Raw genomic sequence first — 24,247 nt, forward strand, 5'->3', positions numbered from 1 at the left:
AATTCGCTTTCATTTTCAAAGGCAAGAATGGAGGTATTAAAACTCTTCTTTTTCTTTGCAGCAAGCTCAGCCTAACACAGATTGGCGCTTCTCTCAGACCCAGAGACCTGGAACAAGTGGGTAAGTGGCTCTTTCTTCATTTATCTGTGGGATGAAGTTTTCTTTTCTTTGTATGCCACTTTCAGAGCTGCAAAGCCCATGAGTGGTCATTGATGGAGTCAGAAATAGGGCTGCTCCTGTGTCAGCTGGGTTTGGTGGGCGTGGGACAGCTGCTCTTGGCTGTGGTGTGTCTGGGTTTGCTGTCTGCACCTCAGGAACTGGAAGGAACTCCAGGTGAAGTTGGGAGATAGTTGGAGGACTGGACAATGGGTTTCACAGAGAAAGGCCTCTTTGCTAAAGCAGATGCTGAGCACGTAAATTCCTTCCTGAGTCAAAAATCTTAATTCCTCTCCCTTCATGGAGGCCACTGGAAATCACTTCCTTGGAGTTTCCCATTGAACCTTGAGCTCTGTGCTGCTGAGGTGTGCTCACAAAACCTCAGGATGGGTCAGATGGAGGGAACCACAGAGCTTCACCTCGTCCCACCTCCCTGCTCAGCAGGGTCACCCCAGAGCTCACAGCACAGGATTGTGTCCAGCCAGTTCTGGAATATCCCCAGTGAGGGAGGTTCCACCACCTCTCTGTGGGGTGTGTGTGAGGTCAGAAGAGAAGCCCCAGCAGCAGAGCAGAGACCTCCCAAGTGAGTGCCCTGCTCCTGACTGGGGCTCTTGTGCCTCTGGCCCACCGAGGTTTGCTTGTCTTGGTCCACAGCGAAGACCACTGACAACAAAATGTTGTTCTTTGCCTCTCCCATCTTCTCTCCTGGTTCATGGACAGGGATCCCCTTCAGAGGGTGAACTCCCTTGAAAGAGAGAGCTTTACCTGAATTCCACCTTTCTCTGTGAATACCCCAACCAGAGGTTACTATGTATGAGGAGACTGGCTCCAGGATAATTTATATGTGAAAAGATTATATCTTTTGGGGCATACCTGAGGGTTATACTCTCTGAATAATCAGGAGTAAATCTGGGTGATGTGCTTCCTCACCTGCCTGGCTCAGGTGCTGTATCTCTGTGCTTTGTCATTCCTGGAGGCCACTTGGGCAGTTCCTGTGGAGGTTAAAATGGTGACACGGGAGTTGTGGATGCTGGATTTTGGTGTCAGAGCTTGCAATTAAACATCTGCAGCAGCTGTGTGCCTGACTCTTTCCCTGGGACTGGCTCAATAATTTATCTTATCAGAAAATTAAGAGATTGCTGTAGCCAACTTGTTGAAGTGATTAAACTTTGCTATTCCAGCTGATAAAGCTAAAATGGAGTGAGGGTTTGATGTAATTAGATAAAGTGTTCATAGTAGGAGCTGGCCTTGGACTTTAAAACAAAGCTATAGCTGGAATAGTTTTCTCAGAGGTCTGTTAAGCTCCCCATCACTGACAACATTTTAATCAAGGAAAATCTATCTAAGCATTTCTGCTCTAGTTCAAATGACAATTAACAAAGCGCTGTTAATGAAGAAGTGCACCACAGCTGCTGTAATTGTTTTGCTGTGAGAAGGCAGTAAATGAGCCCCATCAGAGCAGGCTCTGCTGCTCCCTCTTTGAGCATCGTGCTGGGGCTCTTCAGGGCACAGAGCTGATGCAGCCCAGAGCCCCTCAGCTCTGTGACAGGGACTTCCCTCAGGTCGTGGGACAGTGACACCCAGCCCAGATCCCAGCCCCTGCCTGGATCTCTTCACAAGCTCCATCCCCTCCCCAGTGCCTCAGAGACAGCAGAAGCTGTGGCGTGGGAAGAGAGAGGGCAAGAGGAAAGGCTCAGAGTGTGTGTGGGGAGCTGAAGGAGTGGGACACGTTAGTGCTGGTGCATGAGCCACGATGTCACTGCTGAGGATCTGTGACCTGGGTGCCAGGACAGCCCCTGGAACAGCTGCTCTTCAATCACAGAATGCTTTGGGTTGGAAGGCACCTTCAAGCTCGTCTTTTTCCACCCCCTGCCATGGGTAGGGACACTTTCCTCTGGCCCAGGTTGCTCTGAGCCCCGTGGTGTGACAGGGGGTCCCACAGCATGGGCTGAACCCTGACTTTGGAAAGAGATTTTGCTGAAGCACAGGCTGCTGTTGAAATAACTGGAAAAACTCAGTGGATTTTAATTCCTGCTGGTTTTTCTCATTTGCCTGTTTCCACATTTGCAACAAAACTGCTCTTGCAGTTTTTTTTCCCCCCTGTTTCTTTCATCCTGTTTTAAGTTAAATGAAGGGGGATGTTTTTAATCCAAACCTGTGTGACACTATTAAAGGATGGAAATAGAAAGTGCTCTCATATGTTCACTGCCCAGCCCTGACATCTCCCTGGTGATCAAACAGGCAGATCCTGGAAAGCAGCCCACTCCCCATTGTGCTGTTCCCGTGCTCTTCCCAGAGTTTTGATGCCTGGTGTGTGAATTCCCCAGGCACTGCTTGGTAGTACAGGCATTAAAGAGGGGGCAAGTGCAGCTGCCTGAGCCCGGCTTGCTGTTCTCTCTATGCTGTTAAACCCTGTACAAATGTGTCTCCTGCTGATAGGTGAAGCTCTGTAGCACCACGAGCTCTCTGAACTGCAGGGCTCTGCTTGGTGCTAGGGGAGCACAGCCTGCCTTTCAGCTGAAAATCAAAAAAAGGGATGTGCTCTCAAATGTGACCCAAATTAAATAACAATAAAGACACAGCAGCTTAGGGCAGGGGTTTGGATGGGTCGTGGGGAGAGCCTGGCACTGGCCCTAAGCCAGAAACAAGCTCAAACCTGTGCTGGGATTTCTGCCTTGCTGTCTCCATGGGAGCTGGGGAAGAAACAATCCTGTCTCTTCTCCACACAGCCCTGCCCATCACAACAAATCCCACATGTCTGGGCGCCTGGAACCAGGCAGAGCACGGGAAGCTCAGTGAGGCAGGGACCAGCCCTTGATCTCTTACATGCTGCTGCTCCAGGACAACAAAGGGAATCTGCTCTTTGTTCTGAGACACGGGAGAGCTCTGGTGCACATGCTCAGGAGGCAGGAGCTCAGACAATATGCTCTGAGAATGTGGTAGCGAGGCAGACCTGAGCAAAACAGAATTAATCTTGTTTGGGAGAAATAGGAGGATAGGATGATTAATTTAATGATGGTTGTGGTTTTTCTTTCTTAAAAAAAAACACACCCATGCTGTCGCTGGGCAAGTGGAAATGAATCCAGACTGATTCCGAGCAGCAGATGCCATTCCTGGGTAAATCAGATCAGTGGCTCTAGCAGAGATTACAGTGATGAATTGGCCAAAGTGCAGTAAATGAATGTCCAGCAGCATCACAGGGTATCCCTGTGGGATCACCACTGTGGGGTTTTCCTGTGGGAGGAGGCTGGTGCTCTCTGGGAGCAGAGTGCAGGGACTGGGGCTGCTACAAAGGACCCATCTTCTCGTTTTCGTTTGTTTTCATTGTTGTGCCCTGCATGTTCATGGTGCTGCCTGACCCTGGCTGCTCTTTGTTTTGGGGTGTGATGATTTGTTCAGGAAAACACGGGGCTGGAGTCAGGATTTCCTCTCTGGAGGATGGGCAGGGGGCTCTGTGTTGCTCACAGGTGGACATGAGAGGGTGAGACAGGTCTGGGAGGCATCTCGTGGCAGGGCTGAGGACACTGCTGGGCTGCGTGGGCAGGCTGGGAGGAGGTGGCAGGCAGGAGACAGCCCAGAGACAGCGGCAGGGGACTCACAGGGAGGTGGGTGTGGGAATCCAGGGCTTCCCTCTGGCTGCCCTGGGAGACCCTGGCAGGGGTCAGGAACCCCCCTGCACAGAGCCCCCAGAGACACTGTCTGTGATCTCTGTCCATGGAAAAGAGTTTTCAATCTTACAGGATGAATTACAAGCTCTGAGTGTTTGATATAAGTAATAATTAAGTGTGGCACGGGTGCAAAAGTAAAATTTTAGGATTCTAGATAAAGGGTCCAAAGGGGACAAGATGGAGGAAATTGGGTGTGCCTTGTCCTTTTTCTCCTTCTTCATGCCCTCCATGTTTCACTGTGGTGTTGGCATTTTTCTGTTGGTTCAGGCTGGGGACACACTGTCCAACGTAGGTGACAGATATTGGCACGTTATTGTAAATCCAGCACAGGTAGTTTGTGGTATTTAATGTTTGTACCATCCCACTGAGGGCAGAGCCCCACACGCTGCCCTGCAGGACAGAGCTGCAGCAGGGCAGCAGAACATGTTAGAGATAAACAGAATAAACAACCTTGAAACCAGCACAGACCAATTATGGCTTCTGCTTTGGCAGTGGGGCAGAAAGACAGAGACTTTCTACAATCTCGGAATCACCAATACCTCAGATTCTGACAGGTGGGAAGCAGTGAGAGAATCCATGGCAACTCCAGGGGAGGGAGGAGCAGAGCGTGTAGAGAAGATGCAGAGTTGCCATTTCACAGCCCCCTTCCATTTGTTTTCTCCAATCCTCAATCCCCCTTTGTTAATGCTTCCCAAAGCTGTTGCTAGCCAGGCTTCCCCTCCCTGGCTGAGCACAGCCAATGGTGATGTTCACTTTGCTTCACTTGTTTATCAAACAGCATCACAGCTGCCCTGTCTGGCCCCAGCCATCATCCCCCCACTCAGAAATTAGAGGCTTGGGGCTCATGGTGGAGATGCTGCAGCAAGAGAGAGCCAGGAAAGAAAAGAGGGATTTTTTTTTTCATTCTCTGTTTTGTTTTCATGCAAGACCTTCAAGAGCTGGGCTTGCAGGACTATCAACAGGCTGCTTGTGTGAGCTGGAGGCTGGGGAGAGGAATAAAAAAAGGTCCTTCAAGCTCTCAGGGGTGTTCTTGTGGCTCAAAACATCCAGGTGTTGCCAAGGGGGGGCTTGTGGTGTGTTTTTGGGGTGCAGGACAGTGTACCAGGACACTGACCCCACGTGTGTGTCTGGGGGGAACATCCCAGAGCAGCTGCGGCCAGAGAGGGAACCAGGGACATTCCTGGGCTTACACAGCATGGGGGTGGACACCCAGCAGAAGGACAGCTGACCACAGCTGCAGGCTTTGCCCACATCCTTCCTAAAAATAAATAAAGGCAGACCCAGGAGCCCCAGGGGTGTCTGGGGGCGTTGTAAACATTGAGGAATTTACACAGCGAGTTTGTGTCGTGGTGCAGTGCATCCAAGAGCAGGTGCTACAAAGCACAGGGCACCAGCAGGGCTGTGCAGATAAACACTGATGGATTTGCCTTCTGCTCATTCATGGAAAATATGGAAATGGCCAATCCAGGCAGGGCTGCTGGACAGGCTGCAGCTTCTCACTGACAGGGCAAGAGGAGCAGCAGAGGGAAGTGCCACTGTGGGAAGTTCAGGAAATAATTGCAATCCTCACACTGCCATCCCAAACACACCCCAGGGTTAAGCCAGCAGTAGTATTTGCTCTGCCAGGTGTAGTTTCATACGTTTTGCAGGTGAATGATAAAGTTGTATCAGTCTCTGGGCTAAAATTCCAGCTTTTTCTGACTGGGTTGTATTTGTTTGCCTGTTCAGTGTTGAGTAGTGATTCCTCCACAACTCCTGCAGCATGTGGAGTGTGGAGCTGCTCTCAGCTGCTTCCCCAAGGCCTGGGGAAGGTGTGAGTGGAGCCCTGCAGCCTGAAAAATCACAGCAGCCTCTGGAATTCTATTTGAGGGCATGGCTTTGAAGGAACAGCCATAATCTAAGTGACAGTGTTCTCCTAAGAGTGAGAGCTGCTGTGCTTAACGTGGGCTGTGAATCTCTGAGTGCAGGAGGGGTTGTGCCAGTGAAGGAGCTCTGCTCTGAAGGGGTTTTCCCCCTGCCAAATCCTTGGGGCTGAGCAGCTCAAATCACCAACTTGTGCCATATCCTGGGAGAGAAGTTGTCTTTCTGGGGAGTATTTGGGGTAGTTGTTTGTGTTCAGTGATGAAGCCCACACCAGTCCCCAGCCTCTTTGTGTGGCTTTTGCTCAGCAAACACCTTGGAGGGAACCACAGGAGCCCAGGAAGGGCCAGACAGGTTTGATCTGGTGTGTTGTGGAACAGAAAAGATTGAAGACAATTCACAGCCTCATGGCTTGGAGGTGCTGGAGCGTGTCCAGGGCAGGGAAGGGAGCTGGGAAGGGGCTGGAGCCCCAGGAGAGGCTGAGGGAGCTGGGAAGGGGCTCAGCCTGAAGAAAAGGAGGCTCAGGGGGGACCTTGTGGCTCTGCACAGCTCCTGACAGGAGGGGACAGCCGGGGTTCGGGCTCTGCCCCAGGGAACAGGGACAGGAGAAGGAAAAGGCCTCAATTTGCTCAAGGGGAGGTTAAGATTGGATATCAGGGAAAATTTCTTCTCTGAAAAAGTGGTCAGGTGTAGGAACAGATACCAGGGCAGTGGTGGAGTCTCTGTGCCTGAGGGGATTTAAAAGTTGTGCAGATGTGGCACCTGGGGCTTGGGTTAGTGCTGGGTTCGTGGTTGGACCCAATGATCTCAAAGGACTTTTCCAACCCAACAATTCAGTGATTTATTTACTGGAGTTTCCTATCAACCCTACAGACAAAACACTGCTTTTAAAGGACTGTGAGGCTGCTCAGAGCCTGGCTTTGTTCTGGGCACGGGCTGCAGCCTTGGGGTGCAATTTTGGAGTGGATTTGGGTTGCTGGGGCAGACAAGAGCTGTTTTGATGCTGGAGCAGGACTTTTCTCTGGATGACTCCTCTCCCTCCCTATCTTCCTGCAGAGCTGTTCTGATCTTGGGATTGGAAGCTGAAGGGTTTTGTAGAGATGTGTCCTGTCCCACCCCACCTCCCCTTCCACAGTCAGGAGACCACAGAGCTGTCCTGTCCTGCCCCAGTGAGCAGCCCTGCTTGCAGGGGCCACCCTTTTGGCTATTAACAGCCCAAATCTCAGCAGATTCGGTGTCTGGGCTTCTTTCTACCTCATGTAGCCCTTTTAAACTGAGTATTTCCTTCCCTTATGGACCATTCTGGGCCAATAATCCCTTTATCTGCATTTGTCATGGCCCTTGAAGTCGGAACCCTACAAATCCTGCCAAGTGGGACAAAAGTAAAGTCTTTTGTAGAGAAATGAAATATCCAGGTGATGGGATGTGCTTCTCACTGTGGAGAGCCCCCAGAATATCAGGGGTTTCATCATCGGTTTTATGTATAGAAAAGCTATTTTAGGTAGTTTAACAGGTGCTATTAGTTTAATTTTTCTCCCTCCATCTGCTTCCTGCGCAGCTGAGCCCATGCCCTGGCCGGCTGCAGAGATGGATCTGAAAAATAGGCACAACAACCTTTCCAAAGAACTTCCCAAAATATCCTTCCTGACATGTCTGGGACACAGGTGGTGGCAGGATGGCCTGGGGGAAATAATTACTAGTCTGAGCTCTGTCTCCTTCAGAGGGTTCAGAGAGTTCCAGGGAGAGGGGACACTGCCCTGGCCCCGTTTTAGGAACATTGTGGGCTTTTCTTCTGCCTTCATCCAGCAGAGCAGCCTCCAGCAGCCCCACAGGCTGGGAGTAAAGGTTCTCCAGAGCTTTGGGAGGCTGGAAATGCTCCCCCACTCACACTGCTTGCTAACAATCAATCTTTGCAAAGTCATGATCTCAGAGCTCGGCTTCATCCAGGCTCCCTCCAGACCTTGGCACTGCATGACAGGAGTGGCCGGGAGGGTGCAGAGCCAGGGGACATGGGGACAGCAGCCTTGTCAGGGATGGAAATTGGGGAAATGGGGGAATTCTGGAGCGGATCCCGGCCTTCCTCGGGGGCTGGGGAGGGTGGGGGGCTGCGGGATGGTGGCGTGGGAAGGACAGAGGGATGCTCACCCTGGGCTGTGTCCCCAGGCACAGGCAGTGTCCCCAGGCACAGGCAGTGTCCCCAGGCTCAGGGCAGTGTCCCCAGCCCTGTGGCAGTGTCCCCAAGCACAGGCAGTGTCCCCAGACTCGGGGCAGTGTCCCCAAGCACAGGCAGTGTCCCCAGGCACAGGCAGTGTCCCCAGGCTCGGGGCAGTGTCCCCAGGCTCAGGCCTTTGTCCCCAAGCACAGGGCAGTGTCCCCAAGCACAGGGCAGTGTCCCCAAGCACGGGGCAGTGTTCCCAGGCCTGTGGCAGTTTCTCCAGGCTCAGGCAGTGTCCCCAGGCTCAGGGCTGTGTCCCCAAGCATGGGGCAGTGTCCCTAAGCACAGGCAGTGTTCCCCAAGCACAGGCAGTGTCCCCACACGCCTGGAGCACAGCGGAGGCTCAGCTCCGGCAGGGACAGACCTGCTCCGTGTCACTTGTCACTTTGCCAGCCGGGAAATGTTCAGGCTGAGATTTTACTGCCGCTGCTGCCTCGGGCTGGAGCCGAGTGTGGAGGCGGCGGCGGGATGGGGATGGGGATGGGGATGGGGAGGAAGCTGGGAGAGAGGAGGGAGACATGCAGGGGGATGGGGCAGGGGACAGGGGACAGTGAGCAGGGGCTGGTTGGAAATGGGGCTGAGGAAAGGGCTTGGAGATACCCCTGGCTCCGGGAGCTGGCTGGGGAGAGGAGGGCTGGGTGCTGCCCCTGGGAAAGTGGGAGCAGCGTCCCGGGCTGGCGTGGAAATGGGAGTGAAAGGAGAAGAGGCTGGGAGGAGAAGTAAATCCCAGTGACTGCCCCTTGCCTGGGAGCAGCTGGGACCACGGGCTGGGAGAGGTCCTGGCTGGGAGAGGGCACTGCCATGGGAGCCAGAAAGCCCCAAAAAGAGAGGAGGGAGGATGCTGAGGGTGTCCCAGGAAAATCCCCAGCCCCAGCACTGCCCACAGCCCTGCCAGGCACTTTGGAGTGCCCTCGGGGCACTGAGCTGCCCTCTCCATCCCCTGGGGCTCTGACAGCACTGCTCTGGCACGAATAAACTTTCCCAGTTTGTTGTGGCGCTGCTGTGACTTGTGTTTCCAGCTGCAGAGCAAGGAAAACAATTTTTCAGGAATCCATGGGGCGATTGTGCAAATAAATGTTTGCGAGGCCTTTGGCTGCCATAGTGATGAGCTCCATGGCAACCCCGCAAGGAAATGAATAATTCTGTGCTCGAAGTGGAATAATTTTGTGCTGGAAGTGGAAGATTAAAAGGGACCTGATGGCTGATGGTGCTGCCAATTAGCTGATGAGCAAAGCACCCAAGTGCCCCCCTGGTGTGGGTGCTTGTGGAAGCTTTGGGTAGTGGGGCAGTGTTGGAATGCAGATGGATGCAGTGGAGCTGTGCAGAGCTGCCAGAAAAAGCATTTTGTCTGGTTATTCCATGATTTCCATGTAGCCAGGTTTATCGAAGGCAGCTCCAGGTCGTGCAGAGGCTGTACCTGCCTCTCCTGTGCTCCGTGTCCACCACGCCCTGAGCCCCTGCAGATGCTGCACCCCCGGGTTTGTCTCAAATGTGGCTTTGATTCCTTCTCTCAGTTCTAGCTACGCTGGGAGCATTCCTGAAAATGAAAGCCAGCTCTTTTCTGAGCTTTGAAGTGTGGAGTAGAACTGAACAGAGTAAAAAAATAAAAAATCTGTCCTGTGGGGGATGGGTTTTTAGAAAAACACCCTCTTGAATCAACAGCATTTGTATTAAAACCAGCCAGTCCTTGGAGTATTTCCATAGGATCCAGCCCTCCCATTCTGGGCAGGCTCCCTGCAGCAGCACCCAAAGCTGTGGAGGGGTGGGTGGCAGTGGCAGGGGGGCTCTGGGGTGTGCCCACCGCGGGCAGGGGCAGCAGGGCAGGGAGGGCTGCTCCTTGTTGAGTCAGTGATTCACGCTGTGACTCACAGCCCATCCTATAGCCCTGGAAGGCAGCCAGGTCTGGCCATCAGCTGTGTGCATTCTCCACTGCGAGAAGTTATTTTTGGATGTTTTTAGATTACAGCCCTTGGCTTTTTTTTCTGTGCCTCTGAATTCTGGATGATTGCACTGCAAATAATTGAGACACTTGAATTTCCTGCTTAGAGAAGTGAGTTCAATACCTTTTTTTTTTTTTTTTTTTGCAATGCTAAGGCATTTCTAAAATAGCTTTTCTACGTGGCGTCATGAGGAGCAGGCACACAGCTTTGGGGCTCTTTGTGCAAAATTCAGGAACACTGGCTGCAGGAAGGGTGAAGAAAAGGACATAGGGGGTGTCAGGTTGAACAGGAATCACCAGTGCACCCTTGCTGTGATGGAGGCTGACTGGTTTTACTGGTCAGCTTGTAGCCAGCAGGACTAGAAGTTGCCCTCAATTCCCCTGTGGCACCCACAGATCCACTCCTGGAGCACTGTGCCCAGTTTTGGGCTCCTCACTGCAATAGAAGCAGGACCATAGCACCAAAATGATCTGAGCACTGGAGCCCAGGGCAGGGTGGGAGAGGCTGGGAGAGCTCCTTCTGCTTGAAGTGTGGCACCTAGGAGCACTGCAGCTTCCTTAAGGACCTTCCAACCCAAACCATTGTAGGAGTTGATGATTCGTGCCCCTCTTCCAGTCTGATTTTGTGATCTCACAGGGAATTAAGGGGAGGTGGGGCTTTGGGTGTCCCCCAAAGTGGAGGGGTGCTGAGGCTCATGCCCTCATCCCTCACTAAGACCACAAGGAAGGAAAAGGGTCAGAAGTGTTGCCCATCCTGAGCTGGCTGGTGATGCACAGCCCTCCTTCCCTGGGACACACAGCTCTAAACCAAGAGCTCCCAACAGACTGAGCAAGCTCCACATTTCTCGGTACAGCCACCCCCCTTGGGAGGGTTGGGCTGTGCCACTCAGACCCCTCCAGGCTACAGGGACTGCCCAGACCCCTCATCCCTCCCTTTCCAACCATTCCTGGCCAGGTCTGGTGCCAGTGGTGCCAGCTCTCCCACCTGTGCCCCATGCAGCCCTGGGGCTATGGGGTGGGGAGCTCAGTGGGGTCAGGAGTCCTGGTGCAGGTGAATTCCCTGACCACAGGCTGAGCCCTTCCTTCCGTGCATTCCCACTGCTGTAGGACATGGAGGCTTTGACAGCAGACAGGAGGAATGGCTGTACAGGGAAGCCTGAAGGAGTTGCCTGAAGGAGGGGTGGAACAGGAGGGAAGAGTCTTTCAGGAGGTGGAAAATGTGATACTGGCACTGTCACATCAGAGAGGGAGTTAAACCTGAGCCTCTGGTTTCACAGCAGAGTTCAAACCACTGGAATACTACACTTAAAAAAAAAAAAACAAACAAAATGTATTTGATGATTTCTTGTGCTGTCTCTCCCCCCATCTCTGGGTACCACCATCATGTCAGGGCAGCTCCCAGAGGCAGGATCAGCGGCTGGGAGGCTCAGGGATGTTTCTGAGCAGCTTTCCTGAAGCCCTGAAAAACCTGTGAGCCCCATCCTCCAGCTGGGGGTGGGGCAGGAGCTGCTGGGTTAACGGTGGCTGAATGGGCTGTGGTTTGCAGTGGAGTTTAGGTTCCTAAGTCCTTTATTGGATCTGGCCCGGGGCTCTATTCCCAGCCCTGTTTGTGACATTAACAGGTCACTGCAGCCCCAGGGCTGTCCCCACCTTATCCTGGCGCGGCACCGAGCGCGGGGCAAGGGAGACTTGGCACAACCATCACGGAGGAATCAGTCTGGGAGGGGAGCACGGCTCACTTCTGCCCTTTTGAAAACCGTGCCAGCACCCAGGGCGTGCAGGAGGGCTGTAAAGAGTGCCCGGGCTGCCCCGGGATGCGCAGGCAGCAGGGATTTCAGGATGCTGCCGGCAGGGTCCTGCTGGGGCAGCCTCTGCTCCATTAGTGGTTATTTACATCCTCTAAAGATTAACTGGTGTGAGAGCTGCCCCTGTGCCCGGCTGGGGATGGATCAGGCACGGCACACAGAAGGGGAGGGATGGCTCTGTGGTCCTGGCTTGGGTCCTGCACATCTTTGGACAAGTTGCTTAAGACCAGATTTTGTGCGGAGCACCTGAGAGTGTCTGCAGAGCATCCTTACAACATCCTTATTGTATTTCAAAGGCAGCTTGAACATATATTCAGAATTCCAGAATAGTTTGGGTTGGAAAGGACCTCACAGACCATCCCATTCCATCCTTGCCATGGCAGGGACACCTTCCACTGTCCCAGGGTGCTACAAGCCCTGTCCAGCCTGGCCTTGGGCACTGCCAGGGATCCAGGGGCAGCCACAGCTGCTCTGGGCACCCTGTGCATGGGGAAGGATTTCACAGGGATGCTGAAAGCTCATGTGCATCCAAGGTTTCTCTCCTTTCTGCTTTGATGCAGCTACGAGGTCACTGTGGCAGGTACAGCCTTCAAGAACAGTGCCTGTGGGTCCATCCCAATTCCAAAATGCCCATATTGAGCCTGATCTGTGTGTGAGGGTGCAGGTGGAGGGGGCACTCAGGCAGGGATGCTCAGCAGGGCGTGAGGAGCCCATCTGGTGCCCAGCACGTGGCACTGAGCTGGCACCGGCCGTGCCCACACTGGCATGTGCAGTGTGCTGGGTGCTGGGTGCTCAGGCATGGGGCTGCCAGCGGGACACCCCAGAGCATGGCTGGGCAGGAATTCAGGGGCTGGGCAGGAATTCAGGGGCTGGGCAGGAATCTGGGGTCTGAGCAGGATGCTGAGATCTCAGCAGGGCTTCAGGATCTGAGCAGGGTGTTGGGGTCTGAGGAGGCATTTGGGATCTGAGCAGGGTGTTGGGGTCTGAGCAGGGTGTTGGGTTCTGAGAGGGTTTTGGGGTCTGAGCAGGGTGTTGGGGTCTGAGCAGGGTGCTGGGGTCTGAGAGGGTTTTGGGGTCTGAGCAGGGTGTTGGGTTCTGAGGAGGGTTTTGGGGTCTGAACAGCTTTTGGGGTCTGGCTGCTCCTGGGTATAAGGGCTGGGACCACAGTGGGGCAGGAGGCCACCTCCATGCCTTGTAGCTTTGTGGTTTGAACACTTTCCTGGGAAAAGGGGTAAGGCCTCTTCATGGGAAAGGCTTTCCAACCCCCCATCCTCCCCGTCTCACTTCAGGAGAGCTCCCAGCTGCAAGAGCAGGGCAGCCCTCATCCCAAGGGAGCCAGGGGGTAAATCCTGGCATTCCAGTGACGGAAAGGGCTGTGGATGGTCAGAGCAGTGACTAGGAGAGGAGACAGTGGTGATCTGAGTGGTGGGGTCATTTTGGGACAGAGCAGAGGGACCCCAGGAAGCTGGTGAGATGTTTAGGAAGTGTGGAGGCTCTGGAGGGGCTCTGGGAGCACAGCCCTGAGCAGTGAGCGGTGCCTGAGCACAGCTGACACCTGCCAGACATGAAAGCCGGGCTTGTTAGCCTGCACACAGAGTGCTGATTGTAGGCCTGGCCACAAAACCTCCTCAGCCAAAGTCTGTCAGCATCCCCCGAGTTCTCCCAGGCGGATCTGTGATGCTCAGCACCCCCAGCAGCCAAAGGGAACCAAGGGAGATGCCCAGATGCTGCCTGCACTCCTTTCCCTGCTGCTCCAGCCTCCCCAGGACTATCTTGGACTCTTTTCAGAGCAAATTCTGTGGTGCCAGGCAGCTGCTCCGTGATGACCCAAATTCCCACCACAGTGTGGGGTTTTCATCACATGAATGAAGCTGCAGAATGGAGTTGTAACCTGAAAGAGCTTGAAAGGTGCATCCACTCAGAGCCTGCAATAGGACAGAGGACCTGGTCCTACAAGGGTGCATATGCACCCCTGGGACTTTAGGACTGCAGTTTTTATGATACTACACTGAATTTTGGCAATGGATTACATTATATCCCATGGCAGGGGGTTGCATAGATGATCTTAAAGTTCTCTTCTGACCCAAACCATTCTGTGATTGCCTTTTGGTGGGGTTGTGAGGAGATGAGATGCTTGGCTGTAGCCTCTGAAGGCAGCAGGAGTTAGGAAGGTGTTGCTGGAAGCTCCATTGAGTCCCCAGGTGCTTTTGGTGGTTATTCTTCAAGAGCCTGGTGAGGGGTGGACACCTCTGAAAGGGTCTTGGCTCCTGAGTGCCACTTATGGGAGGATTTAAAGCAGGCACTGGTCCAGCCCACTCCTCCTACTGAACTGGAGTAACTTGCTGTTTGTTTTCTTTTCCCACAGCTCCCAGAATGGAGAGGAAGCTGGAGCCTGGCCCAACAACCAGTTTGACACGGAGATGCTCCAAGCCATGATCCTGGCTTCAGCCAATGGTTGGTGTCCATCACTCATGGGAAAACCCTGACTCCTGCTCTGGGGGGGCCATCTCGGGGTCGTGCTGAGAGATAAGAGACTGATTTATCTGGGTGAGCTGGGCTGGCTGCAAAGGTTCTGCTTCAGCTGATCCCAAAGCTGGTGGAAAAGCACTGATCTCCCTGCAGAGGAAAGGGTCAGGGAGGATCCAGGAGGAAAAACACTGATGTCCCTGCAGTCCCTGCAGAGAGAGGGGTCAGGAAGGATCCAGGGGGAAAAGCACTGATGTCCCTACAGAGAGAGGGGTCAGGAAGGATCCAGGCAGAGAAGACACCTGGTTCCTGTACACAGGGACACTTCTTCCACTCAAACTCTGTTTGCTTTGTACTAAATGGTGTTGTTACACCATCTGGCAGTGCTGTGGTTGTGTTACATGAAAGAGCCAGTCTGGAGATGATGTTTTATGAACTACTTGGTTCCAGAAAGTCACAGTAAATTACACTTGCTGTAAGGTGAGGAGGAAGGAAGGCTGGAAGTTTGTGTGTGGCTAGAGGCTGAACCAGGGAACCACCAAATGCCTGACTCAGTATTCCCAACAAACCTTGTGTGCAGAGAAGCTCCCCAAGCCCCTCTGCTGAGCCATGGACCCACCAAGGTTTCCCCCACTGGCTGCTGCTGCCTCCTTGCAGTTCTTTTAGCAGGAGGATGGTTCGGGGTCATTTTGGGTTGCTTTGTTCTGGTTTATGGCTGTGCAGAAGCCTTGGGCAGGGAGGGATGTTCCCATGCACCCACGGCTCCATGGCTTTGTATAAAACAAGGACAATTATCACTCTGTGCAGCACTGTGGATAAAGAGTCTGTTTTTCATAGAGCCTTTATTTATAAATACCTCCAAGTCTTTCCCCCCTTGATTTAAAAATAGAAGCACAGCCATAAAACCCATTGCAAAATGCTTAGGATGCTTCCTTTGAGCTGTAGGGAGGGAAGGAATCTGAGGGAGGAGGAATGGCTTTGCTGTTGCTTTCTTGGAAAGCTGCTGCAGCTGAACTTGCTGCTCTGCAGACACCAGGAGACAGCTGCCGTGGCTGGGGAGGGGGACAAGGTCTGCGGCAAGGGAGCTGTTTACACTCAAGAGAGAGAAACAATGTGAAAATGTGTCTTTGCTCTGAAAAACGGCCGTGGAAAAACAGCCCTTGGGGTTGCATGTGGTTATCATCACCCAGTGTCTCCAGATCCGGTTTCCTTGCTGGTAAATAAAGCTGTTTTTCTGGCTGCTGCTCCAGCAATCCCCAGGATCAGAGCTAAGTGGGTCCCCTCCAGGTTAAGCAGCGACTTTCATGGAGCCCCGGGCCCTACTGAGTGAATCTCCCCAATCCACAGTCCAGGGGGCTGATGGAAACCAAATCCCTCCTGCAGATAATGGCTTCCCCTTATCCATCCTGTTCCTCTCTCTCAGTCTGGATGTGTGGATGGGGACCCAGCAGCAGTTTTTCCTCCAGCACTGTGTTTTCGTGTTGCTCTTGCTCTGTCCTCCGTTTCTGCTCTCTCTTCAAGCCAATAATGTTGATTGGAGCAGGCTTTGATTAGGGGCAGCGCTAATTGCCCATTAAGCTTTGTGCTGCCCATCCCTGGGTGTGATTTCCTGGCCATCTCAATAATCAGTATCTTTCAGTGTCACCCACTGAGCTCTGTTCGAGCTCCGAGCTGGCACCTGGCTCACGGTGATGCCTTGGATGAGTCCTTAACCTGGGCCAGGGTTTTCCTTGGCTTCAGCAGGAGGCAGCGCTGGCAGTGCCAGGCCAAGCCTGCACCATCCAGTCCTTTGAGGATTAAATCCCTTCCCCAGTGGTTAAATTACCATCACAAGGCAGAGTACTGGGGACCTGATTTTCCCCTCAGGGGAAAGGGATGCGACCTTGCTGTAAGGTTCTCTCTCCCTTTCCAGCCATCCTTCCTCTGCATCTTCCTGCCTTACGGCTGGGAGCAGTATGAAAAACCAGTGTTTTGAGCCATCTGAATGGGCAGAGGCAGCTGCTGGGACAGCCCAAGGAGCACAGATGCTCCAAGACACCAGACTCTCAAGGACAGACATCCTGTCCTTAAAATACTCTGGCTCCAGTGAGAATTTAGCGAGGTGCCGCGGGACGGAGGGGGAGCAGACAGAAAGGCAGCCCAGGGAGGTCCCTGTCCCCCGGGCAGGGGCAGACACGCTATATTGGGTCCCCCAAAAGCCCCACCAGCAGCTGCAGCCCCACCTGCTCTGGGGCTGCCCCCGGCCTCCCCTCTGCCATGGAGCCACTCGCTGCTTATTTTTGCCAGAGCCCAAATTCTTGTTCTCCTCCTCAGGGCCCTTTGGGATAATGACAGGCTGCTGGTAGAGGCTGAGCATGACCTTTCCAGCAAGGAGAGCTCAAGTGCTTTGCTTGGCAAGAGCACCTCGGTGCCCATTTATAACCCTCTATTGTTCCTGTTCTCTCTTCTGTTCAGCCTTAATGCCAGTGTAACCTAGAAACAGCTGGTGGCCCTTCCCCAGGACCGATGGCAGGCTGGGAACTTCACCACTGCCTTTTTCTCCTCGCTGGAAGCTGTGCTGAGACTCAAAATTAATTCATGGGGACTTGGGTGGTGCTGGCACCCCCAGCCCTTCACTGCTTAGAGCCCTGGTATTGTAAATGTGGGCGAACCTAATGGGAAGAAATGATGATGTCTGACTCAATTTAGAAGGCTGAATTGTTTCTTTATTATAACTATGTTAAAATACATTAATATACTATATAAAAGGAGGATACTAAAACTATATACTACTTTCTCTGATTCTATCTTTAACTCTAACAGAACTTGTGACTTTCTCGCGAGAGTTTAGCCACAGGTGGGTTGGATTGGCCATCAGGCTCAAACAATCCTCACTAGAATTTAATCAAGCACTCACTCCAGGTAAACAATTTTCTAAACACATTCTACATAGCAAAAACAAGGAGCAGAAATAGAAATTGTTTTCTCTTTCATTTCTCTCTGTGCACCTCTATAAAAATCCTAAGAGGGAGAGAAATGTGCTTGCCACACCCTGGGATGGCTCTGGAGGGACACAGGCAGCAATACCCAGGGAAGAGAAGGTGCCCAAGTCCACCCAGCCTCTCACTGGGCTGACTCCAGCTGGGACAGCCCAGAAAAATCAATTCTCCCATGTCTGTCGTAATGAAACGTGGATGAAAAATTAAACTTCACAATTTTAATAAAGATTTGTAGGGAATGGGTATGTTTATTCACAGTGCTGGGTGCATCTGGGGACTTACTGCCCTTCAATGGACATGTGCACTTCTGAGAACTCTCGATCTTTTTTTATTACCCTTACTAATTTCTATATGCATAGAATTTCACAATAGGTTAATGCATGTTCATTCTGCTGATTTCACACTACACTTACATCTAGTTACACTTGTATTCAGTTTTTGTCAGAAAGTACAGAAAGAACTCCTGGGTCACTCTGCCCTGTCTGTTTTAAGGTTTGAGGAGTCTTTCTTATCTCTTATTTTTTAGTGTAGAAATTTGTATTCTTTCTCTTTAGCTGGGGTACTTTTGCTAGTGCTGCAGTTACTAGACTAAGGAGCATATTTAGTAAGCTTAAAGTGGTACATTTCAGTTGAGATGGAGACAATACAAAGCAACACACTCCATTTTCAGAAGGCTTCAAAACCTTTTTATTCTAGTCTGAATGCTTTTTATACATTCCTACAAAACTCCTAAGTTTGCACTTTACTCATTGGTCACGAGACAAGCAAAGTGCTCATTGGAACAGGCAGCTGCAGGTTTCTCTTATTTCTCCTTCTTTCTTTCTTGGTTTCTGTGTCAACGACCTTGGTAGGAAATTCTTTTAGGGGTAGACATGGATCCTCTTATCAAACATGGATCCTCTTATCAAACATGGATCCTGTTATCAAACATGGATCCTCTTATCAAACATGGATCCTCTTATCAAACGTCTCTCTGGCTCACAGAACTCTTCCACAGAAGTCCACCTGTGAGATGGTCCCTGCACATCTCCAGTCATCCCATCCCATGGGGATCATTTCTAACACCTCCATGGGTGTGGGCTTGAGTTGCTTGCTAATGAAATGAGCTGCTGTTCAGGCGGGTGAGGATTAGCAATAAATATCACTAATTACAGACACATCTCCCCAACACCAGTCCTGCTAGGTCTGGAACCCATGTCATGGGGACTCTGGAAGAATTCTCCTGCAGGGAATGCTTCCAGAGCAGGGAGTGAAAGGCATTTCCCCGCTCTGGGTCGCTGTGTTTGCACCCCATGGCGCTGCCCCGCTGCACAGTATCACTCCTGTTTTCAGCCTCGCTGTGTTTTCCTCCCTGCCCGCTCCAACAGAGCAGCTGCAGCTTTTCAAACTGCAGTTGCCTCATCCTTCCGACCCCTGCAAAGGGAATGTGTACACAGCCGTATTTCAGGGGCATGGTGGGATGTGGTCCAGCTTTTTGTCCAGCTTTTTGGCTGGCTTAGCCACCTCCATCTGCTTAGGGGAAAGCAAAGGCAGCACAGAGGCGTGCACAGAGCTGGTCAGGAGTGAGGAGAAACGCAAGGGGACCCAGCCCACCACCTCTGCTCGTTGTTTTTCATTGTTCCCACAATCTCTCTGCCTCTGAAAGGAGGGAGCAGCACCTCTGGGCTCTGCCTTGGGCCCTCTGGGTGTCTCTGTCCTTGAGGAGGGCCTGGCGCCAGCCATGGGCAGGAGGCAGTTAAAGGCTGAGATGGGAGCCACAGTCTCTCCTACAAAGGCTGAATTTCAGCAAACCATTTCCGAGCAGGGCTGTGCAGGGATCCCACCCTGAGCCGTGCTGCACTGGAGCAGATCGTGCAGCAGCTCATGGCAACAGCATCACCCAAGCCCTGCCGTCCCCCCGTGCTCATTCTCCCCCTGCCTCTGTGCATCCCCCCGTCTCCATCTGCTCTCCAGCATCCAGCAGGGCCCCAGCATCCCGGGGGGACCCTGTGCCCCTCCCACTCCTCGCTCCGTGCTGGAGCTTTGCATAGCGACAGGAATGGATTTGCCTTCCCCTCCCCCTGCTCCCAGATCTGGACCATCAGACACGCTCTGGCATTGATTTCCTTCGTGCTCGGCTTCCTAGAGCCATTTTGTGGTATTGCAAGGGAGGGGTTTTGTTTCTCTTCTCCCCAGCCCTGCTCCCTGAATAAACCTGGCTGGAGAAAAATACCGCGGGCAGGGTTTTAAATGTGGCGGAAAAACAAATAAATATTGGATTTCCTTTAATGCATCGCTAATGGTGTGACTGGACAATATGTCTGTAATGGGCAGTTTCTGGGGGGGTTCTGTGCCAGGCTGCCCTGTGGGGAGCTGAAGGGTGATGCTGGTTTGGCTTTGGGGCTGCTGGGGTTTGGGGTGGGGGTCTCCAGCTGCCTTTAACATCCCACCCTGCTCTTTCCCCCCTTCCCCGGCGTTCCCCACAGAAGCTGCTGATGGAAACTCGACCCTGGGCGGCGGCAATGGCACGATGGGGCTGAGTGCCCGCTACGGCCCGCAGTTCACCCTGCAGCACGTCCCCGACTACCGGCAGAACGTCTACATCCCTGGCAGCAACGCCACCCTCACCAACGCCGGCAAGCGCGATGCCAAGAACGCCGCCCCCGCCGCAGGCAACAAAAAGAAATCCGGGAAGAAGGAGAAGAAGTAGTGAAGAAGAAAAAGGAGACCTTAGAGCTACAGGGCAGCCGGCTCCAGCACTCCCCCAAAACCACAACCCAGGCCGGAGGACGAATGTGAATTTTTTTGTGGTGCAAAAGTAGGAAATGCTGCGAATGTATCTCGTCATCATCAGAGCTGAGAGCAGGGGCTCGCTGCTCTCAGGTCTCATGATGAAAACCAATCCGGAGTCTAAACCGAACGCAAACAAGTGCCCTGTGAATAATGTTTTATACAATCCCTCGGGTATTAGAATATGCAAGGGCCGAAGGTCTTTTGCCACGTCTTTGGATCCAGTTTGCTTCCAGGTAGTCCAAGAAAGGCACAAGGCTTGTGCTCGGCTTTGCCCAGTGTAAATAATTTTAATGTGGATCTTTTAATTTACAGCCCTTCAGCTATTTTTTGGAAAGGAAAAGGAAGTTCTTAGCTTAGAGCCCATGCTGTTCTTTGCTGTTAAATTTTCCATTAGTAAAATTCATCCCCAGTCAATGATAGTGATGGAATTTGGATTTTGGAAGTTTGTTGGGAGTGCTTCAGTTCCTGCTTACCTGTCATCTGAAAAACAAAAAGTGTTTATATTGCATGAGTCAAAGGGAATATGGCAAAGCTGCATCCTAAGCATTTTTTCTTTTTTTTTTTTTTCTTTTTAATGTGTAACCACTAATGGCCTGAAATATGATAAGGAAAAAGCCCTCCTGCTGTGTGAGAGGCAGGGAATTCCACGAGGAGCATGCCGAGGTGTGCGGCAGCTGCCCCGGCGGTTCTAGGGGTCTCCGAAGAGCAGACACATCTCAAACCTTCTTTGCAGTAAATATTTATATGTACAGTCGATGTTCTTATGGAATTAAGGCTAAGAGAGCCTCGCTCCCCCGCGGCCAGGCCTGGCCAGGTCCCCGCGCAGGGGACACGGGGACGGCGCTTCACTGTCTGCACAGGTGTCTGCATGCACGTCCCTCACCTCACACCTGCACTAGCGCAGTAGCTCCACGGACCCGCACAAGTCCTCGCATGCCCACGTGGTGTGAACGCGCCGGCAGCCGCCCGGGCTGCCCTGGGGAAGGGGTGGGAGGGGGTGGGATGGCTCAGGCGGGGTGGGGAAACTCATTATTGCTTCTTGTTCGGGCCCCAAAGGTTGTTTGGGGTGGTCGGGCGGTTCTTGGCGGTCTCGCCCGAAGGACGGGACCCGCGGAGCTGCCGGTGCATGGCTTTGGTGCAGAGTTGGTGGCTGAGTAAGTGATGGTTGTTTTGGTGGCGTTTGGGGACCAGATCCAGACGAGGGACCCAAGAGCAGGGGGTGACGCTGCAAAGTGGGGGGCAGTGACTGGGGGAGTGTCACACTGGGACCATGCGGGGCCAGCCTGGAGGAGGAGGTGATGCTCCCGCTGGCTTTGGGCTTTGTACCCTGCGGGCAGAATCAAAGGATGAGGATTAGAGTTTCTCCATGTGCCCATCACCAAAGCACCAGGCCAGCTTCCCATTGCAAAGCAGCTCTGAGCCCCCGGGAGAGGCAGATGGGAGCTTTGTGTAGCCAGAGCCAGGAGAGGAGCTGTGGGGTGGCCCGGAGGGGGCCACACCGAGTTTCCCAGGGGGGTGTGTGTTGTTTTTTTCCTTTTTTAATCACTAACACATAACTCACCCGAGCAGATCCAGCCCTTTCAGCCAGGCTTTCCCCACCGCTGTCCCCTCCCCAAACCAGGGCAGCAGGAGCATCCTCCGTGTTTCATCCAGATCCAGCCACCTCTGGCGCTGGCTGCTCTGGGAGCGGTTCCCACCCTGTCCCCTGCAGCTGCCACCTGCCCCCCCTCTAGAAATGCTGTAGCTGAATCGTAGTCTTTATATTTTCTTTTTAATCTGCAATCTGAGGTAGCGTAGTGAGTGTCGTGTATTTAGTGGCGTGTTATTTTTAATTGCAGTAACTAACTTGTGGACATCAGTATTTTCAATTTTCTCTGTATCTTCTTTCCATGTGGTCTGTGCTCCGAGTGTGCGTGAAATGAAACACGTTTGCCCTTTCAATGTGTCTAATATTGAATTATACTTATATATTATATATATGCTTATATCCTTCTTATACCCATATAGACCAATGTCGATGTGTTACACGCAAGTTTTATACTCTAATATTTATATTGCTTTTTTCCTTTGGGAAAAAAAAATAATAAAATGGTTTCTTCTGAATGAATGGTATTTATTCTGGTGGGAAAAGGGAGGCACAGGTGGGGTCTGGCCATCCCGGTGCTGATGACAGGGGGTGGCTCAACCCCTGCCTGGCTCCAGCAGTGGGGCTGCTCTAGGGGCACCCCCAGTCTTCTGCCCCCAGGCCTGCTCTGGTGGCACCCCCATCCTCTGGTCACCCAGGGCTTTGAGTGGAGGATGACCCGGCTGTGGATCATGACTGAGGAGGAGATGATGGGGTCGGTAGCTACAGCCCCAAGAGCATCCAGCTGCCCCTCTCTGTCGCTGGCAGGGATGTGCTCACCTTTGCCCAGCCCTGGAGGATCTGGAGAACCACATAGCTGGGATTCCATCACCAGCAGGAATCCACTCTTCCTTCTCCAGCCCTGTCTGATTGGCTTTCTGTGGTCTCCCCTCTCTGCACTTGGGGACAATGGCTCGGAGGACACAGTGACCGGAGCTCCCTGGCCAAGACAATCCTCCCACCCTCCCCCTCCGGGGGGTTTCAACACAGGCTCAGGAAAAACATCCCGTGGCTCAGGATGTCGCAACCCTGGAGGAAAAAATAAGCTGCTGCTGGCCAGATGTGTGAGGGGGAGGGTGGAGGATGCAGGGGCAGAGCAATCCCAGGAGAGAGACAAACAGACAGAGCCTGGGACTGGGGGTTGGGGCTGTATCCCCCTGTTAGCAGAGCACAGGAGGCTCCAGGTGTGCAGGGCACTGTCCCCACCCCTGTATGCCCATCCGTCCCCACCCAGTGTCTTTGTCCAGCTGCAGCTCTGTGGCCTCCATGCTCTATCCCCCCAAACCCCCTAGGTTCTGCCCTTACACACAGCGAGCACCCCCTGAGCCCCCCTTGCAGATTGACAGACCCTCCCCAAATCCCCAGTGCCCCACAGAGACACCAAACCCCCATCCAGCTGCACACAGACCCCTGAAAACCCCCATGAACCTCTCAGAGGGACATCCCTCTCCCCAAATTCCCTTGCATCCCACAGATCCAGCTCTCCTTCCTCCCTTGTGCCCACGGGGACAGCCCTGGTCACACACACACACACACGTGAGGGGCATCCTCCTCTGAGACAGGCGGTCCCAGGCCACAGGGGAGGCCACGGGGGTCAGGGCAGTGCCAGGGCAGGGATTTGTGCTCTGGGGCCCCTGTGACACCGTCTGCTCTGCCCCCAGCCCTGAGCTGCTGTCCCTGCCATGCTGGATCACCTGGGGTGCATCAGGGACAGCTCCAGGGGGGGTGGTGGGGATCAATCCCACGGACCTGCAGCTAATGGGGGGCAGGGCTGAGCACTCCCAGGTGCCACCTATGGGCTGTCCCCAGCACCTGTCCTACCTGGGTGGCTTCATCCCAGGGCATCGCTGCCCGCTTGGCTGGTGATGCCACCGGGTGCCTGGAGCTGAGTGCTGAGGGCTGGTGGTGAAGGAACCGGGGATGGTCAAACCAGTGGGTCCCCGGGTGGGTGACAGTCACCCACGGGGAGCAAAGAGGCTTTGCAGAGCTCCAGGGGTGGGTTCGGCTTGAGGAGCCTGCCCCATGCCCTGAGCCCTGCGGTGTCCCCGTGTCCCTGCCGTGGGTGTTGGTGTCAGGGTGTGTGAAGTGAGAGGGAGAGAGAAATCGAGTTTCTCTTCTCTTTCTCCTCTCTTCTCTTCTCTTCTCTTCTCTTCTCTTCTCTTCTCTTCTCTTCTCTTCTCTTCTCTTCTCTTCTCTTCTCTTCTCTTCTCTTCTCTTCTCTTCTCTTCTCTTCTCTTCTCTTCTCTTCTCTTCTCTTCTCTTCTCTTCTCTTCCTCTTCCTCTTCCTCTTCTTCCTCTTCTCCTTCTCCTTCTCCTTTCTCCTTCTCCTTTCTCCTTCTCCTTCTCCTTCTCCTTCTCCTTCTCCTTCTCCTTTCTCCTTCTCCTTCTCCTTCTCCTTCTCCTTCTCCTTCTCCTTCTCCTTCTCCTTCTCCTTCTCCTTCTCCTTCTCCTTCTCCTTCTCCTTCTCCTTCTCCTTCTCCTTCTCCTTCTCCTTCTCCTTCTCCTTCTCCTTCTCCTTCTCCTTCTCCTTCTCCTGAAATTACCGCAGGGCACGGCGAGAGCCGGGAAGGGGAAGCCTCCAACACCGACCGGGCTAATTAGCAGTGATGAAGGAAACCCGGTCAGCCGCGCTAATTGCCGGGGACAGGCGGGAGCAGGAACGTGCTCGGTTTGGCGTGGGGAGCTGCGGGAATTCCCGAGCTCAGCCGGGGACACGGGGGAGGCAACAGAAACAGCTGGGATCACAGTCCTGACCAAAGGGACA

General features: G+C 53.1%; 1 protein-coding gene across 20 annotated transcripts in view; it reads left to right on the forward strand.

The window, feature by feature from the left end:
• The window catches only part of LOC100225858 (protocadherin gamma-C5), a 131,324-nt gene extending 109,362 nt beyond the window's left edge, over positions 1–21,962 (forward strand). For 19 of the 20 annotated variants that reach the window (XM_072935218.1, XM_072935217.1, XM_072935220.1 and 16 more), the window contains exons 2-4: positions 62–120; positions 14,009–14,097; positions 19,553–21,962. In XM_072935218.1, coding sequence (XP_072791319.1) covers positions 62–120; positions 14,009–14,097; positions 19,553–19,776 — 372 coding nt within the window. In that variant the 3' untranslated portion in view covers positions 19,777–21,962. The remainder of the gene's footprint in view (positions 1–61; positions 121–14,008; positions 14,098–19,552) is intronic. The other variant, XM_072935216.1, reaches the window with a different exon arrangement.
• Positions 21,963–24,247: the final 2,285 nt, after the last annotated feature.

Source organism: Taeniopygia guttata, chromosome 13 (genome assembly GCF_048771995.1).
Source record: "Taeniopygia guttata chromosome 13, bTaeGut7.mat, whole genome shotgun sequence".
In the NCBI taxonomy this organism is placed as follows: domain Eukaryota; kingdom Metazoa; phylum Chordata; class Aves; order Passeriformes; family Estrildidae; genus Taeniopygia; species Taeniopygia guttata.